The 18,544-nt window shown below is 41.9% G+C and overlaps 3 protein-coding genes across 3 annotated transcripts; 2 read left to right on the forward strand and 1 right to left on the reverse strand.

Moving 5' to 3' along the window:
* Positions 1 to 332: 332 nt before the first annotated feature.
* LOC308131795 (protocadherin 8) lies at positions 333 to 3,738 on the forward strand (the record flags this gene model as incomplete). Its single annotated transcript, XM_080498639.1, has 3 exons — positions 333 to 2,798; positions 2,902 to 3,100; positions 3,425 to 3,738. The coding sequence occupies 3 exons, from the start codon at positions 333 to 335 to the stop codon at positions 3,736 to 3,738; spliced, it is 2,979 nt and encodes a 992-aa protein (XP_080354765.1).
* A 2,569-nt stretch (positions 3,739 to 6,307) lies between these two features.
* Positions 6,308 to 8,288, forward strand: LOC308131180 (leukocyte cell-derived chemotaxin 1-like; the record flags this gene model as incomplete). Its single annotated transcript, XM_080497798.1, has 5 exons — positions 6,308 to 6,394; positions 6,512 to 6,625; positions 6,755 to 6,908; positions 7,360 to 7,547; positions 8,061 to 8,288. 5 exons carry the CDS (start codon positions 6,308 to 6,310, stop codon positions 8,286 to 8,288), a joined length of 771 nt encoding a protein of 256 aa, XP_080353924.1.
* A 6,986-nt stretch (positions 8,289 to 15,274) lies between these two features.
* On the reverse strand, positions 15,275 to 18,169 carry LOC308131622 (endothelin receptor type B-like; the record flags this gene model as incomplete). Its single annotated transcript, XM_080498410.1, has 7 exons — positions 15,275 to 15,445; positions 16,168 to 16,276; positions 16,378 to 16,511; positions 16,626 to 16,766; positions 17,099 to 17,303; positions 17,499 to 17,611; positions 17,753 to 18,169. 7 exons carry the CDS (start codon positions 18,167 to 18,169, stop codon positions 15,275 to 15,277), a joined length of 1,290 nt encoding a protein of 429 aa, XP_080354536.1.
* Positions 18,170 to 18,544: the final 375 nt, after the last annotated feature.

The following is an 18,544-nucleotide window of genomic DNA, read 5'->3' on the forward strand; positions in this document are numbered from 1 at the left end:
AGCCTTTTTTTTTTGTTTTGCAACTTCCTTCAATGTGCAGAAAACACGCTCGGAGCTTCTTCTTCTTCTTCTTCTTTTTTTTTCATAAGGGGGTATTTTTAATTCTAAAGCAAGGGATTGGTCACACTTGTTCTCATTAGCATGAGGAGCCGTATAAACCCCGCCACTGCAGGATCTGGAGCTGTGTTGAAGGCGAGGCAACAAGCGTGTCTGACTGGCTGCGCGCGCGGAGCGAGTGTAACTTTCACTTTCGGCACAGTTCAGTTCATAAAGCGCGAGCTGCATGGAGAGCCGGCTCCAGATGTGAACTGCTCTCAACTGCTCAACGCACAATGAGGCTGATTACCGAGGGGGAGATCACCACGAAGATGATACGAGGCAATTTTATAACTTATTGGCACCGGTGGATTTTTATACTCTCAGTCCATCCGTTTTTATTCGCGTCATGGGCTTTGTCAGAAGGAAATACTATCAGATACCAGACCAGTGAGGAGGACGCACCAGGTACGGTCATCGGAAACCTGGCCAAGGACATGTCCTTGAGTCTGTCTCATTCCTCCAAGACCAATTTCAGGATGATGAAACAATTCAACGATTCATTCATCAGGGTAAGAGAACACGACGGGGAACTCACAGTAGGAGAACGAATTGACAGAGAGAGAATCTGCAGACACACTTTACAGTGTCTGATTACTTTTGACGTGGTTAATTTCTCCAAAGATCGCTACAAATTGATTCACGTTGAGGTGGAAATAAAGGACGTCAATGACAACTCTCCGGAGTTTCCAAACAAGGAATCTATAGTGGAGATCTCAGAGAATGCAGCTGTTGGATCTCGTATCCCTTTGGATCCAGCTGCCGACGCTGATGTCGGGTCAAACTACATCCAAAGCTATCAAATATCGGTAAACAGTCATTTCACTATTGATGTGCTCCTGAGAGCCGATGGGGTTAAATATGCGGAATTGGTACTAATGAAAGAGCTAGACAGGGAGACTCAGTCATCATACACAGTGGAACTAGTAGCCACAGACGGAGGAAACCCACGCAGATCGGGGTCAACAAAGATAACGATCAGAGTGACTGACTTTAATGACAACAGTCCTGTTTTTGACCAGAATAGTTTTTCTGTCAGTTTGCCAGAGGACGCGCCGGTGGGCACAGTCATACTGGACTTGAACGCAGTTGATGCCGATGAGGGAATGAACGGAGAGGTGGTCTACGGGTTCGGAAAGCAGGTTTCATACGAGATCCGACAACTTTTCCAAGTGGATAATAAATCAGGCCGTCTGACGCTCCGGAGCCCCGTGGATTTCGAGGACAAAAGCACCTATGAGCTAGACGTGCAGGCGACCGATCTGGGAGCCAACCCGACCCCCTCCGTGTGTAAAATCATAATTCACGTCACCGACGTTAATGACAATGCCCCAGAAATCAGTATCACCCCGATGACCTCGATCACAACAGGCACTGCATACATCAGCGAGGCGGCAGACAAGGACAGTCTGGTGGCGCTGATCAGCACCTTGGACAGAGACTCTGGTGTGAACAGCCAAGTCCACTGCACATTGTACGGCCACGATCACTTCAAACTCCGACAGGCGTACGAGGACAGCTACATGATAGTCACAGCGGCCGCACTCGACAGGGAGAGGATCAGCGAATACAACTTGACGGTCATGGCTGAGGATTTTGGGTCACCCCCGCTGAGAAAAATCACCCAGTACACAATTCGACTGAGCGACGAGAATGACAACGCCCCTCACTTTGCAAGAGCTGTGTATGAAGTTTTAGTGGTGGAAAACAACGCCCCGGGCGCTTATATTACCACAGTGGAGGCGAGCGACGCAGATCTGGGCAACAATGGTAAAATCACGTATAGGCTCGTGGACAGTGTTATCATGGGCTCCCCGGTGAACACCTTTGTGTCCTTGAATTCAGTGTCTGGCTCGATATATGCATTGAGAAGTTTCAATTTTGAAGTAATGAAGCATCTCGACGTGCATGTTCAAGCAAGCGACGGGGGGTCACCACAGCTGCAGAGCACAGCTGTCATCAGATTAAAAATAGTTGATCAGAATGACAACCAGCCCTCCATCATAGAGCCGCCACTTTACAAAGGATCTGCTGAGGTTTTCCTGCCCAAAGATGCACCTGCAGGTTATGTGGTAACCCAGATAAAGGCCACAGATGCTGATGAAGGCATAAATGCACAGCTGTCCTTTAAAATCACTGAGGGGGGGCACATGGGTTTCTCTATCAACAAAGACACTGGGAAGGTACACGTGAGCAGGCAGCTGACATACGATATCACAGACAATGTCAAAGTCACAGTGTCTGTCAGTGACAATGGATCCCCACCACTTTCCTCCACAGCCATTATACACTTCAATTTTATAGAAGGAACTCTACCTAGTTTGCCGTCAATGTCTGAAGATGGCACCGAGGAGCCTTTTGAATGGGACATGTCCATAGCCATAATTATTGTCCTAGCAGGGAGCTGCTCTCTCCTCCTGCTGGCTATCATTCTCATCACAACTATTTGCAGCCGGCGGAAAAAAGACACAAGGGAGGGGGAGTTTGATGAAAAAGAAGACACACCAAATGTGGAGAAAGTGGAAAGTGGTCACATCGATTCACTGATTGCCAACCACAAAGGCAAAACGTTTGAAACCCATCCATTCCCAGAGAAACCTCCATTGGCTAGCAGCACCACAGCGGAGACAGGCTGCGAGGATGGCAGGCAGACAGCAGGCATCTTTGAGTCTAGCAGCCGAGTGATGGAGAATAAATTAAAGGTACGCACAATTCTTGAATTATGTGTAGTTTATCACACATTAACGTTCCTCTTGTTTGCATTTTGACTCATGAATTGCATGCATGTGCTTCGTATCTTTTCAGGGCTATTCGACACTACCAGGATATGGGAAAGAAACTGTGAGACCAATAACAATATGGAAGGGCAATTCATTCACCACAATCTCAGCAAGAGATCCTCACATCAGTGGCAAGGACAGTGGAAAAGGGGACAGTGACTTCAATGACAGTGATTCAGATATAAGTGGAGATGTGCACAAGAAAGAGTCTCCTCCAACAAACAGTGAGTGTCACAAAAAATCTAGTGATAATTTATTAATTTGGAGAGACAACTAAATTATTTAAATGAGAACATCTAAAGGATATATCCATGCAGGGATATACCACACATTCATTGTGCCTCGTGCAGTTTGATTTATATTTACCTATAGTACTAAATCTAAACCATATACTGTAAACAACAACAATATAACTTACAATACACTAGGTACATACCGACTGATGTTACCTTGAGCTCAACAGGACCCTATATCACCCAACATCCCCAACCCGGTGAACCAGTAACTGTATTCTTAATACATCCTCACAGCAGTGCTGTTTTCCACAGGTCTCTGGGCATGTACAAGTGAGTGCAAAGTGCTGGGACACTCAGACCGATGCTGGAGCCCTTCAGCTACCAGACCCAACACAAGCTTGGCAAGTGGACCGCATCTGTCAACGTTCTCCAAGACAGCATCACTTCCCCGGGACACCAGGAGAGAAAACTACTACCCTGCTCACTTACCCAAAACCAACGGTCTGCAGAGTGTTTACGAAAAAGTTCAACACCAGGAGTTTGATTATATTCTTGTTGGTCCACCGACACCAGCCAGAATACAGGAGACAGATGAAATATCCATCCCCGAATATACAAACTCTTAAGACATTTTAAAAGGGAAAAAAAAAAAAAAAATCATGACAAGGGGTTTTGTCTTTATACTGTACAGTACTTTTATCTTTATTGACTCTGTGTTGGATTGTTGCAGTGTTTTGTAGTATGTCATGTGTCCCTTTGGCTCATTTAAGACTGTTCATTGTATTATCTGTAATATGCAAGATTTTCTACATTAATAATATATTTTTCATATCAACTCAATGTAAAAAAGAATTTTATTATGAATTTTTAAGAGCATGTGGAAGTATTTAAGGGGCATGACCAATGAACATTTAGGCTGAAAAGGGCCTTACTACTGTGGGAAACAATCAATATAAAAGATTGCCATGTGTGTGGTAGATTTTATCACATTGTTGCACAAATAAACTGTTCAATGCCAAAAATGTTTTGCTGTTCAATGACAGTTTTAAAGTATCGCAATCTGAGCTTAGATGACGCAACTGTAATCATATAGAGAGAGTCCTGCCCATTGTCCTTAGGAAGCATTCATAAAGCACACAAAATAACCTCAATTAGCCAACTGAATGCATTTCATTTGCCTTAAAGGCTTATAAGCTGCTGTAAATAAAATGAGGTCCTCCAAGCATCACAGCTAAATTGATAGCATAACATAAGTCTTCTCTATTCATTGCACACAATGTTGTTACTGTGCTGTCTCAATTTGCATGCAAATATGGCATTGCTGATCAAATGCTTTTACAATTACATATTTTTCAAAGGTCAGCTAATCCCCCCCACCTTTTCTGGTTGCCTGCCAACTTACCAATTTTACAAAAATGTGATTTAATCTGTTTCTAAGCAACAGTGGCGCTGCACATGATAATCTCTCTTTTTTTTTTTTTTACTGTTCATTCTTTTTAGGCTAGGATAAAGACTGAGAAACCGTGGCCACATAACTTCTTTTCTCCCATTGTCAAAACAGACACATTTCTAATTAAGCAAAAGTTTTTGTCTGTGTGCCTTTATGTGTTTCTGATTATATGGACTTCACGTCTGTGCTGTCTTGTAGTGTACTGTGAAAATATGAAAAACCAAAGAAACTTGAAGAACAATGACGACGCCGAGATACGAGGCTGCCTATCTGCTTTTTTTTTTCTGCTTGTAAGAGGATCTGCACCAACGAAATATCTTTCTTAGTACCACACCACTATGTGTCTCATTCAATAGATGAAAAGTCTCTAACAGCATAGAAAATGTAATTGCACATATATTTACCTTCAGGTGACCATTGTCTAAAAGATCAGATGATTTGCTTCTCATACCCTCTGTGTTTGTAATACTGGACACCAGCCAGTCTCCCTTGAGGTCAGGGCTGCTTTATAGGACTTCATTTATTTTGGAATCACAAGGTGGCCAACTCACTCTGGGCAACGTGACATGCAGGTAACGCTCAGATGAAGAATTTGGCCAAAGTAATTTGGATCTACTGTACGTCATTCACACTTCAGTGTCAGAAAGTCTTCTGGTGGATAATCAGACTCTCTAAAGAGACGTGACCAGAGAAGAATTTGCAGGCAATATCATCGGAGAGAATATGGAGAAATTGCAGACTACAACTCATGGATCTTGCTGCTTTGAACACTGCAGGCCTCCGGTAAGACAGCCCTATTAAGGTTTTTGATCATAAATGGAACTGACATCCGTGACACGTAAATATAGCTTTGAAATCTCGAGCATTTCAGGAATGCTGCTCTTTACTTGGATGTTAGTTTGGTCCCAGTCACAGTTCAAGGCGCCTCATCTGTTATTTTGTTTTCTCCCAAACTTTAAGGGACAAAGTGCTTCCAGCACAGCAACCTCTGCCACATTTCGTCATCTCCTGAGATTTGGAGCTGTGGTACTTATTGTTGGTGCAGTGTTAATGTTGTGTGCATCCATGGCTGCTCTGTACCTGTGGAAAGTCAGTGATAAAAACGTAAGTGCCAACAAAGGACTTCTGTGGTTATTACAGCGGCTTGACAGTAGCAAATATCTCAAAGTGAAAGCGGGGAGGGAGTGAGGCGGGGGTGTTTGGTGAGAAACAAACTCAAAGTAAATTATAAAATTCTCTGTTGAAAACTTGAACTTCTCTAGCTGTTTGGCATTCATTTTGTCATGAGATATTTATAACAATGGCTGAGATGTCTTATCAACAACCATCCAAATTCAAATTTAAATTGCATATTTAATTCTATCTAAATCCCACAAAAACGACTACATTTATCTTGGAGTGCAGCTTCATCTTTCAAGAAACACTGTACTGTTTATTCACGTTCTAATGAGATCACCTGCAGGGCAAACATCCCCATCAAGGTCTGCAACAGCATCCCCTGTGGTGTTTTACTCAAAATCTCGGTGTGGTAAAACTACAGAGGATTTTCTTCAGCGAAAAATTACCGTGTGGGGAAATAACACAAACATCATGAAGCTTGTTTTCTGTCTCTCTTGTTCTGTTTGCTACTTTGTAATTTACATAACTTGACTAATCAAGTCATTTTAACATCCCACTTTGAATGCCGCCAGGTTTATAATGTTCGTTACAGTATGAACATCAATGGGGAGGTAAGAGAGGGCTCCATGGAAATTGATTCCGACAACAACCTGGAGAGATTTAAAGTGGGGAGTGGAGCCGAAGAAGCTGTGGAGATTCATGACTTTCAAACTGTGAGTGAGTTTGTCCTTGTTCTATCTTCCTGAGGTAGCTCAGCTGAGACCTTCTGTGTGCTCAGCAAAGTAGCAAAGCCGTGAGTGTAAACATGGCATCTCTGTGATTCGGCGCAGGGAATAACGGGAATCCTCTTCTTTGGAGGAGACAAGTGCTATATAAAATCCCCAATCAAAGCCAACCTTCCTCACATGGGAGCTCACAGCAAGGAGACAGCGTTGTTTGACCTGGTATGTGCACACTACTTGACACACAGAATTGCAAATTGGAACGAAAATAAAGCAGAGATTACTGCATTAATTTCCTTTTCCTTCTGAGTAATTCAAGGACATTGTTTTTTTTTGTTTTTTTCTTGACAGACTGATGAATTAATGCCTGTGAGGTTCGATGATGAGCTCCTTATATGGGTTGCTGAAGAGCAGCCACTGAAGGACACCAGGTTTCTGAGCAACAAAATTCTGGACCTCTGCGGAGAACTTCCCATTTACTGGCTCCAGCCCATGTACTCTAAAGGTTGTCCTCACCACCTCTTACTTCCCATTATGTAGTATGTCATTCCATTGCACAGACTTCAGAACAAGTGACTTGCTATCAAAGAGCTTGGCCTAGTCAGTGTTAACTACTGTACATTCTTTATGGTTTATTAACATCTCAGCTGCGATTGCCCCGCTTATAGGCTGACACCATTGTAAAATTTACAGCCTTGTCTTGGAAGTTGGTGAAACACTTGAACATCTCGAACGTACACTACATTTAGAGCTGAACACCAAAAAAGACTCACAAAGTCTTGTATTAAAAAAGAATGATCCTGAAATATGCAAGACTGCTTGATATCGCTGCTGCTAATTGAATTATTCAGTACATGAGAGACAGCTCCAGCTATGTAGGATTGAGCTCTAAGGACATGTATGGCATCTTGTGGATGTTGACCCAATACTCTTGCCTCTTGTGGTTGCTATAACAGATGGGGAGAGGAAAAAGAGAGACACACAGCGAGCCACAAGGCAGTTTAACATGGAGGAGTTTGAGGCAGCTGCTGAGGAGAGGGACCCGATGAATCACACGGTGCATGACACCTCCAGAGCTGCAGAGGAAGAGGAGGGGGCGCAGTCGTCTGCGGGGTCAGCGTACAATCCTGAAAACCCCTATCATGTGAGTAGCAACATTATCATTCGACAGTGTTTTTGTTCTACACCTCTCCCGAGTGAGTAAAATTCAGATGAACTATCAAGAGGCGCATTCTGAGCCCGAAGCCAGCCTCAAAGTGGCATTGCCAATTGAAGTTCCTCGGTTTGTAAACACATCTCAGATGATTTCAGAAACATCTTCGTGGTTAAAAATGTATCCTCACAGAAGTAAGAGTGTGACTTTGGATTATCGGTGTATACCGCTGCTGCTTCTGCTGCCAAGGTGTCACACAGGAAGGTTTAATTATAGGTCACAGGGGTAATATTTGCCATTTCAACTCAATGAAATTATGAACTGAAGTGAACACTCCCACTGGTTATAAAAATGCATGCTTCATCTGAAAGCTGAAGCCACATGCTTTGGATGATGATACAGTTTTTTGAAAACATTTGAATTGCAAATGAGTATTAATTCTTTTTTTGGGGGGGGGGGGACAGATTGCCCTTCAAAAATTAACATTTCTTCATTTAACTGCAGCGCAGCGGAGAGGCCAGAGAGCAGGGTGCCATGACCTTTGACACCATGTTAGACCACCAGGGGATCTGCTGCTCCGAGTGCCAACGCAGCTACACTCACTGTCAGCGAGTGTGCGAGCCCCTGCGAGGCTACTGGCCTTGGCCTTACAACCACAGAGGGTGCCAGGTAGCTTGTCGAGTCATTATGCCTTGTCGCTGGTGGGTGGCACGTATTTTGGGTCTTGTGTAAAAAAAAAACCCCACATTTGTGAGAGTCTCTTTTCTGCAGTTTTCCCTCCCAGAGGTCTGTGAACATTCAGCACAAATTCAGGTCTGCACGCAGATGTTTGTTTTCCAAGAGAGTAAATACTATATACTACGTACTAAATATGCACCTGAAAGTGAGACAAACAGCTTGTGATGTATGATTATTTATAATGCTTATACTAAATGTTCCACATCTTTCATCTTTATAGCCCCACTCCATTTTTTTTACACACATGGATAACTGAATACATAAATGTCATTTTCTTGTTTGCAGCAACAGATTTGCAAATGAGCATATTCATTTTTGTAGCTCGGCTTAATGCACTGTACTGTATTTAATGGAATGTATGGGACTGGATCCAACAGCTCAGAAGATCATGTACCTTCTCTGACTGAATGGGATTCAATATATTCTAATTAGAGTAAATGCTGGCTTTGATGTGGATGTTTTTGTGTCACATGTTGTTTCCATGGCTCCACCGGGTGTTTTTCTGATATAACTGAAGTGACAGCAATGGTTGCCATAACTTTCATTCACAGCTCAGAATCAGTTTGAGGGCAAGACAATTTGTGTGCACTGACATCTGCATTGATGTGAACTAATGTGAGATGAGTGTCATGGCAATGATGGAAAAATATTTCCATAAAAGTGACATTTTTGGGGAAAAAAAATAAAAAAATAAAAAAAATCTATATCTATTTTCTTACTTTCTCATATCATTTTTTTCTGGAAAGAAATGCGTGTGGATGTTAGGCTTCCAAAATGCATGATCACAAAGACAGATTTCATTTAATATAAAGCTGTTATTGAGACATGTGGCACTGGCTATTCTGAATACCTCAAAATCAAAGCAAATCAGATTCCGATCTCTGAAGCCATATGCCAACTTTCTAAATAATTGAAAGGAGCCATGTTGCGATCAAGACAATTTCACAGAGGCCGATCCAGGCACATCAAATTACAACAGATGTGGAATTGCACTATTTCTGCCTCTAAAGCTGCATTGAAACTCCAAGCAGTGCAGGGAAACAACACAAAGAGATGCTTGTCTTTTTGCTCTGAGATTTTTTTTTCTCTCTCCTGGTTTTCATGGGGATAGAGGTGCTTATCACATCTGCAGTGCTGATAAGACGGCCTCTGTGCTTCCGTAGGCTATATAATATTAATCCCTCTCCCACGTCTGCAGATACACTTAAAGGAAGGTGACAAGCATGACATATCCAGGACCTCCTGATGGCTCGTGCTCTGGAGTGCAGCCGCTAAAAGAGCCCCAAGTACCCTCAAGTGATGTAAATTTGCAGGGGGAGTCCAATTTCCATCACAGTGCTGTCACTGCCATGGTCATTAAACTAAATCATCCTGCTGTGTGTCACACAGCTCCCATTTTAAAGTCCCCTCAATAATGGAGTTATACTTGGACTGCAGATTGCAGCACAACAGTTAATGTCTGACCTGACAGCAGCTGTAAGGCTTTCTTTCACAATTTCTTTCCATCCCTCAAAATCACAGACAGACCACATGCATGTGTGTTAAAGATATACTGGAATAATTAATTAACCGAGGAACCTGTTTCTCTACTAGTTGAACCTACTATGGTTCACCTTGATATGTACAACTACTGTATAGTCTCTCCAATCAGTACCGACATCACACCATTGGAAATTATATGTGTTGTACACGCTGTTTGTATTTTCTTCAGGTTTCTCTCACAATAAGGTGATATGGCAACAGAAAACAAACCTACAAGTTTAAACGAGACAAAGGGAGACCAAAAAAAACCCCCAAACAATCCACAAAGCAAAACAAAAATAAATAAATAAATAAATAAATGACACATCTCCACAAGCAACAACTCCAAATGGCATTTAAACTGGGAAAAATACATAGCTCACAACAACAGCAGTTTTGTTGTCCCGAGGCCCTGTTTCTAAAGAACTTGTTTCCTTTTGCCATTCCTCTCCTAAGAAGAGAAATGTACCCCTTTGAGTAGAAAAGACGAATGTGCTGGAGATCAGCTTCAGTGTGCGAGACAGTGGTGCCTTTTTGTTTGTTTCCCCTCTGGAGCCAAGCTTACCCTGGGAACCCTGCAGGCCAGGGAACAAACAGAGCTTTGTGAGCACTGACCCACTGTGCCCAGCAGCCAGACTGCAAACCTCCACTCCTGTGCTAATAGGAAACCACAGACGAGGAGACTGTGGCTGACGAGGGAGGGAAGCTTTCTCGCATCCACCTGTGCTTTCATCATTGGCCATCAAAACAAGCACAGGCAGGCGGGGTGCTGCGGTGCTGTGGTGATCACTGAATCAAAGGCTTTTTCACCAACCCTCCTTTTGGCACCAAAATGAGCACAATGCGCTTGAAAACCTTAGCCAGTCATTCATTTCCCTGCATGGATTTGTCCTAATCAAGCGCATGCACTCACAGCAAGTCCCTATAAATACTGTATGTCAATAGCCTGTCATAAATTTTCCTGTTGTTGCCCAGGAGGAATTAGAAGTGTGAACAGAAGTGCAAAGCGAACCACTCCAGTCAACATGTCCTACATTTGATTGCGTGTTTTCCATTACATCCAGACATGAATGAAATAAACAGTAGTGACAGTCCATTTTGCACCTTAACCAGAACACAGAAACCCTTTTAGACTAACTCATTATGTTTTTTCTGCAACAAAGCACAGCAATACATTTATAGATGCTGGCGTTGTGGAAAAACCTGTAACCCACAGTTTTGCACCAGCATTAACAACCCAGACTCCTATCATTTGTTTTTTCTTTTACCCTGAATGGTCAGAAATACATGGCTGGATGAAGGGGGCCTCTGGTACAAGGCTTAAATGCTTTTTAATCCCATGGTTGAATGACCACTTGCAGTTCTGTCCAGTAGTCTGACTCTAGCTGCCATTTGCAGGTCTCTGAAGTTTCCCTGCCTTTGGCTGGAGTATACACTTGCCTAAATCGCTCAGGCTCTCTCTCTCTCTCTCTCTCTCTCTCTCTCTCTCTCTCTCTCTCTCTCTCTCTCTCTCTCTCTCTCTCTCTCTCGCTCTCTCTCTGTCTCTGCTTTTGGATGCAATCCTCAATTGGCTATTAATTAAATGCCTGCTTGTATTGTATAAGGGAGGCTGCCTTGCTCATTTCACTAAGTTAAAACTCCAAATAATGTGTATAGACCTGCCTGCATCATTACAGTGATTCTCCTGGGTCACTCAATTACTGTGCACACACTGCAGGGATTTATTTTTTTCCACCTTGTATTGCACTGTGTTGCATGGTGTCCTTGTTAAACTCAAATAGAAAACCTGTAGTGTGGTGTAGGTCTAAATTGGACACAGTGCCGGAATTTGAACCATTGCTTTCCTTTGGACACACTGTACGTGTGACAGTGTGTGTGGTGTAGGCATCCGACCTGCAGTAGATGTCAAGGGATTCACACAAAACAGGGGGGGGGGGGGTATGGCGGGGGCAGCTTTAGCAGTCATGGCTTCTGTGAGAGGATGCTGTATAATCAACCACATAAAACACACCACGTCACCCATGTCATCATGTTTCACCCCAGTCACTGGAATTTAATTTTAAGGGTCATGCCAGTGGGATCGACATTAAAAAGATTCTCCATCAAAATATGGCATTTGTCTAAACTTCAGTCGCTGTAGGATGTACCCCAGAATGTACACATCCTCTGGTGGGGTGCTTAAAAAGGGCTATAGATAGCTCAAAGTGAAATCAAATCAAGACTTCAAATCTTCCAACTGTAAAAAAAAAAAAGAAAGAAAGAAAGAAAAAAAAAGCAACTCCTCCACAAAGCAATGTCAAGAGGCTTGCCACATGAAAGCAGAAGTTGTCTAAAGAGTTGCAGGAAGTACTGACAAAGTTTATGAAGAAAAAAGTAAATGTGTTTTTAATCCTCAGCAGCACGTGCAACAATGAGGGAGCCTGAGCGCTTAGATATGCCACCCCGGGGGCAGGCTCTATACTTAAGGCTTACAACAGCCTCATTATCTCCCTCAACTCACATCAGATCCTAGCAGCAGTTTGTCACAGGCAGGCTCCACTCTGCCAGTAGGCATCAGACCAATCCTCCTGCAACACTACTGTACATAATTGCCATATGGACAGCATTTTGAGCCAGACTGAAGACTAAAAAGCCCTGCAGGCAGATTCCCCAGATAACTAAATGAATATTTTATCTCATTTCCATCTAATTTGCACCGCATTATTATACAGAACTGAAATTTTTAATTAATTGATAGAACAGATCAAACACAGGTTTACACTTTGATTTTCGGGAGCTGTTATTTTGATAATTTGCATGACTTTTTTCCCATGCCAAGCTCTTTAATCTCCCCGAAATTCTGCATCTCTATATAGAAACACTATAATAAAACATACAGCAAATTAATAACTGTCAGAGCACATGAAATGCCTGTCTTGGTTGTGTGAGCAGTTCCAGTGAGAAGTCCTTTTACCTGCCACCTCACTGATTAATTAATTTCACACTGTTTAATTAAATCCACAGTCTGGGGAGTCTGGGCAGCACCGTGGGGAGCCATATTTGAGCCTTGTGTGTGCAGAGAGATTACTAAAGAAGGTCTGAGACTCCTGCTCTCTTGCTGATGTTGACACTGACATCAACCCTCTCTGAATACCAGAGCCTGATTGTGTCAGTGTCATCTGGCTGTTCTGAGCTTTTACTGCTGGCGACATGATAGCACAGCGCCATTTGTTGATTATCTGCTGGTCTTTTTCACGCTGACAAGGGAGAGCTGAGCATTTGACAGCACTGGAGACAAATTAGTATTTGACACATCTTGATGTAAAATGCATTGCGGCAAACCGTGCTTTTTCCATAAGTCATTGAACTGTTCAAATACAGATTAATGATATGCAAATTGTAAATATAAAAAGCCAATTTTGGCGTTCAAAAGTCAGCCCCAAAGCTTTAAATTAGAGCAAGCAAGAGAAGCCAAAGAGACTGATTAAAAAAAAAAGAAAATGTGAAGATGAAAAACAGTACAAATTGGCGTTAGCGTACATGAGCATATTGAACCCTTGCATCTTGTCCAAAGCAGCTGAATCCCAGTCAAAGCCTCCGAGACAGTTTCTCTTATGTCAGAACAGAAAGAGGTGCATGAGTGTGTGAGCACAGCCGTCAATATGAGTGTGTGGGCTGAAAAGCACGCATGTTAGTTCCTCTGTTCCACGGAAACATATTTTTTTTTGACATCTCTAATCACAAACAAACACATTTTGAGATGTGTGGCTCAAATCTGTCTGCATGGTGCAACTTAGAAATAAGATGTCATGTCACAGATGCATGACTTACATTACCAAAAAGAAAAATCCAATTTGGAGGGCAGGGCTTTTTAAATATGAAGATTTCTCCAGTTCGAAAGCTCAACAGATTTTTTTTTTTCTTTTTTTGATTTGCGTTTTATTTGGAAACCTGTTATTTGATTAGGTACATAATGATGGAAACCTGCTGGCTTCATGTGATGTGTGGAAACAGAATTTCCTTTGCGCTCTCTGTTTGATGTGCCATGCACTATTAGAGTAACAAACACTTGAAAACCTGTAGGGTGTGAAATGATGGAGGAGGAAAAAAAATAAACTGAGGCAAAACAAGACTGGCATTTTCTTTTTTATGGTTTTCATATTAAGTGATTGTAGTTCTCTTTACAGTAAATATTTTCTATTTGACTTCTCACCTGTAAATATAGACAAAAAAATAAATCAAAGAAGAAAATCTATACATATATTTGTTGAATGATCATTGCAGGTGCTTGAAGATGAAAGATTTGCTTGATCAGTGTGAAATGCTTTGTGAGTCATGTCCTCGTTGCACCACGCCATCTGCAAAGGTGTCACACACATCACAAGAATTCACAGGCTTTTATTCCAACAACTCATCTTTTTATTTTATTTTATTTTTTTTGACAAACAGTTGAGTTTACGCACACAGGATAAACTTTTAATAGGCACTGCGGCTCACAGCATCAAAACAGTTTTGCAGACTGATACAGGAAGAACGCCACTTTATTTGTGCTTGCCTTGTCCTGTGACAGGAAGACCTATAAGGTGCACCCCCCCCCCCCCCCCCCCCCCACCACCACCACCTCCTCACACACGCACACACACACACACACACACACACACACACACACACACACACACACACACACACACACACACACACACACACCCCTCCCATCCTTCTCTCCTCATGACCTCATTCTGTCATCTTCGTTTTCCTTCTTCCCCACTCTCAGGTCTTTTATAAAGTGTCTCCATGCATTACACATTTAACAATGCATTAAAAATAGGCCACCATCAATCAGTCATTCAGCAGCGGAGACAGAATCTACTTGTGGCGCCAATTTGCTATGTTTCTCAAGGTTCAAGATGGAGATGAATCCCATAAACTTCTCAGATGTGTATGTGTGTGAAACTTAACAGAGATGAAAAAAAACATGAATGTGCTAATTATACTTAGTAGACCTTTTGAGGAAGAAAAAAAAACCTCCTACCATGGTAATTCTGAATCCACCTTTGCTTGAGTGTCTTTCCAGCGTGCTGAAAAGTGAGTTAAACTAATATACATGCAGGCAGTAAGCTGTGACAAGATTTCTGTTGATGTGTGCCAGTTTAACATTGTGCCCAAAACAGTGATTTGAGAAGTGTGATGCATGATACACGATAGGTACTAGGTTAAAGCTGATGTAATGGTTGGGAGTGAGTCAAGCCTTGCGGGCAAATAGACGGAACAGTCTGACTCCAGGTTGCTCACGCCAAAGCAGATGTTCAGCTGACAACAGCGCTACAAAAGACAGTGTATGTTACTCAGAAGGTATTTTATATGATGAGGAGGGCATGTCAAGGTTGCCAAGCTCCTTTGGTAGCTGTATTGATAGCCATGCATATTTAATGAAGCAGTATCGACAGTCTCACAGTGTTCTCGGTTGCACTCAAGCTTTGTTAACACAGTAAGGTGTTCCCCTGCTCAGGTGGAGGTGTGGACGTCTGCTTGTGAGCTTTGATGTTGTCGCTTTGCTCTGATGCTTGATCCTGCATCTTGGACTTCAAAACAGACTGCATCTCATCGTGAGTAACAGCTTGAGTACGCAGACACCGACTGCACAGACATGCCTGATGGACCACACACATAGATTGGTCAGATGAGAACATATTGGGGGTCTTTTCCCCCCATTAACTTCAAGTGATGAAAAAGACATGTTAAAAAGTAGGTTTATGTGTGTAGTTATCATGAAGGAATACTTATTATAATTATTGAATAATTTGCAAAACTGATTGAAAGCTGTAGTTTTCTTTCTTTGAATACATATATGATTTGTTTAAAACAGGCTTGTGTTGATATGTGATGTGAAAAATAGTAAGAATGAGAATTTAGACATAAATGTTGTATTAAAAAACATTATTACAGCAAAAGAGAGAAGTATTACGCCCTATGGAGTTTTAAAGCCCGCCAAAACAAATGAAGGCAGGTTTCTGATATGTCTGTCTGCACTTGTAATGCAATAAAAGCTTCTAAATTTCTCCCCATGAAAATTGCCTTGAGGCGATGTTTTCTTTCCCTCATAACACGTCACTTTGATTCAGTGACCAGCTATCTGGTGGACTGCCAAGCGTCTGTTTTATTTTTTTTTCTTCATCTTCCTGATGATGTTTTTCCAGACCATTTTCACTTATTGCACCCTCAGGTTATCACTTGCTGCAGTCTGGCCATGTTACAGACATGACTCCATATGTCCTAATGACACACCACAGCTCATGCAGCGCAGTGTTTTCACCATATATCTTGAATTGCTAACACTGAGCAGCACTATGCACAAAGGGAGCGAGAGTCTCACCTTGAAGCATCTCTTGAACCTTTTGCTGATGATGTACAATGCGATAGGGTTGATGCACGAGTTCAGGGAAGCCATATTAATTCCAAAATAGTCAAGGACAAGAAAGACACTGAAATAGAAAGAAGAAAATTTTAATACATTTGACAAAGTTAATTGGTTTTGTAATGAACCATAAAAATAAAGATAAAGTTCCCGATACTTGTATCTTACCTCAGTAGCTTGCACCTATTAGGATCTTTCTCATCATATATGGTTAACTTCAAGAGTCTGCTGAGGTAAAGCGGCAACCAGCAGAGTGCAAACACAATCACCAGACAGAAGACAGTTTTTGCAACTTCTCGTCTCTATAAAGAAAAAGAATAATGGCTCATCATTAATTCGCTTAAAAAAAATTAATTATGTGTGGGATTACAAAATGTTATGAAGTGCACTTGGAAGTCAAAGAGTTTTCTCTCCACCTGCTTGATGTGGTCAATTAATGTGCTCTCTGTATTTCTCAGCATCTTCCTGGCCATCAGCGTGTAAAAGACGGCGGTCCAAGCCAGCGGCATGCAGAAGTAGAAGCCAAAAAGCCACCAATCTTTTACGGCTTTGTAAAACTGTTGATCAAACATGACAGAAACCCACACTCTGTCAGAGCAGCAGAATGACATGATATTCAGAGGACGCCATGATACAGTGGCCATGAAACAATATTTGACAGACATGTACACAGGTTTACAGAGACATCTGCAGAGGGAGGGGGGAAAAAAAGCAGGCATCTGTTTGGCTGAAAGTATGTGGAGAGGAATAACAGAGCTATTGTTTACATCAATCCTTTTCTACAGTTATAAATACTACTGTATGTTGGAAATGAAAAGGATAATCAGCTCCAACATGTGTGGATCTCTTCATTTTATCCTGTTGCTCAGGACTGACACAATCGCATTACCTGCATAAACTGCGTAGTTTGCATGGGATGAAGCAGACAGATTCTCAGATGCTTTTCTTTATAGTCCATTGTTATCATATCAAAGCCAACAACTTCGGGAACAGCCAGCAGGATAGAAATAACCCATATGAGGGTTATTTCAATTGCCGTCCACATAGAAACCCAGATGCCTTTGATTTGATTCCAGGATACTACAGCCCGGTATCTGCAAAATCAGGGAGAAAGCGTTTCGGCTCAGGGAACATTTGTGTGTTGGAATAATGTTTTTTTTTTTTTTTTCAGCTGAAGAATATTTCAAGGGCTTATGCCGAACAAATCTACCTGCTTGATGAAATACAGATAGTCGCCACTAAACACTACTTTCTTGGAGGGGGTGGGATGGGGCTGCTTATCTCCTTACCTGTCAACACTCAAAGCACATAAGCTCAACACGGTGATTCCAACAGAGGTTTTCTGGATGAACGGGACAAGTTTGCATAATAGTAAACCGAAGGGCCAGTCTTCTGCTATGAGCTGCAACAAAAAGGACAAAGACACAATGAAATCCAGATAAGATATAAGGTTTATAAATTCAGTGACTGGAAAACAAGATGAGATGATGGTGCAACTTTTTTTTCTCATTTTGAATGCACATAATGTGGAAAAATGACTCACCCTGTATGTGTTGATTGGAATGTCTATGACAACGTGGATGAGATCCCCCAAAGCGAGGCTTGCAATGAGAAAGTTTGGTCCGCTTCTCATGGTTTTGTTTACATATATGATTTTGAGTAAGGCTGCATTCCCCACTATTCCAACGATAAACACAATTAAAGAGACCATAACATTTATATTTTTGAAGGTGTTTCTGACTCCTGCCGACTCCAAGCACATGGGGAGATGTGGTGTTTTTGGTCCGGCGACTTTAGGTGGATGAAAGGAGCCGTTAGTTTGTTGGTTTCCTGGCGTTATGAAACTCAGGGAGGTTGTTTCAAAGACTTCAGACACTGAGGACAATTCTGAAGGCTGATCATCTGCCAATCCTGTGACAATCAGGTTTCCCAAACACAGAACAAGAGCCACGGTCCTCATTTTCAAGGATTTCTTCCAAAATCAATGAAATGTGTTTTTTCTTTATTTGCCAGCTCTAGACAGAAAATGAAAGTTGCAATAAGAAGAAAAAGATTTAGGTAATGTTAGGGATTCAGGTAATTTACAAGTGTGAACTGCAACCAGTAGCGTAAAGACAGTGATACGGTATATTCAGCAGCTTACCTTAGGTTGTTTGTCCAAACTGAGTATGTGAAAACCTTTTAAAAAAAATAAGCTGTAGATTCAATACAAAAAGCTACTTTTTATACTGGATGTTGTTGTGCTTGCTGTAAATGTCTGAAACCAACTGGGGGAAATCAGAGTTTTATAGACTATAGTATTGTTGTCAGCATTACTCATCCATCTGTCAGTAGT

Source organism: Blennius ocellaris, assembly GCF_963422515.1.
Source record: "Blennius ocellaris genome assembly, chromosome: 6".
Classification (NCBI taxonomy): Eukaryota; Metazoa; Chordata; class Actinopteri; order Blenniiformes; family Blenniidae; genus Blennius; species Blennius ocellaris.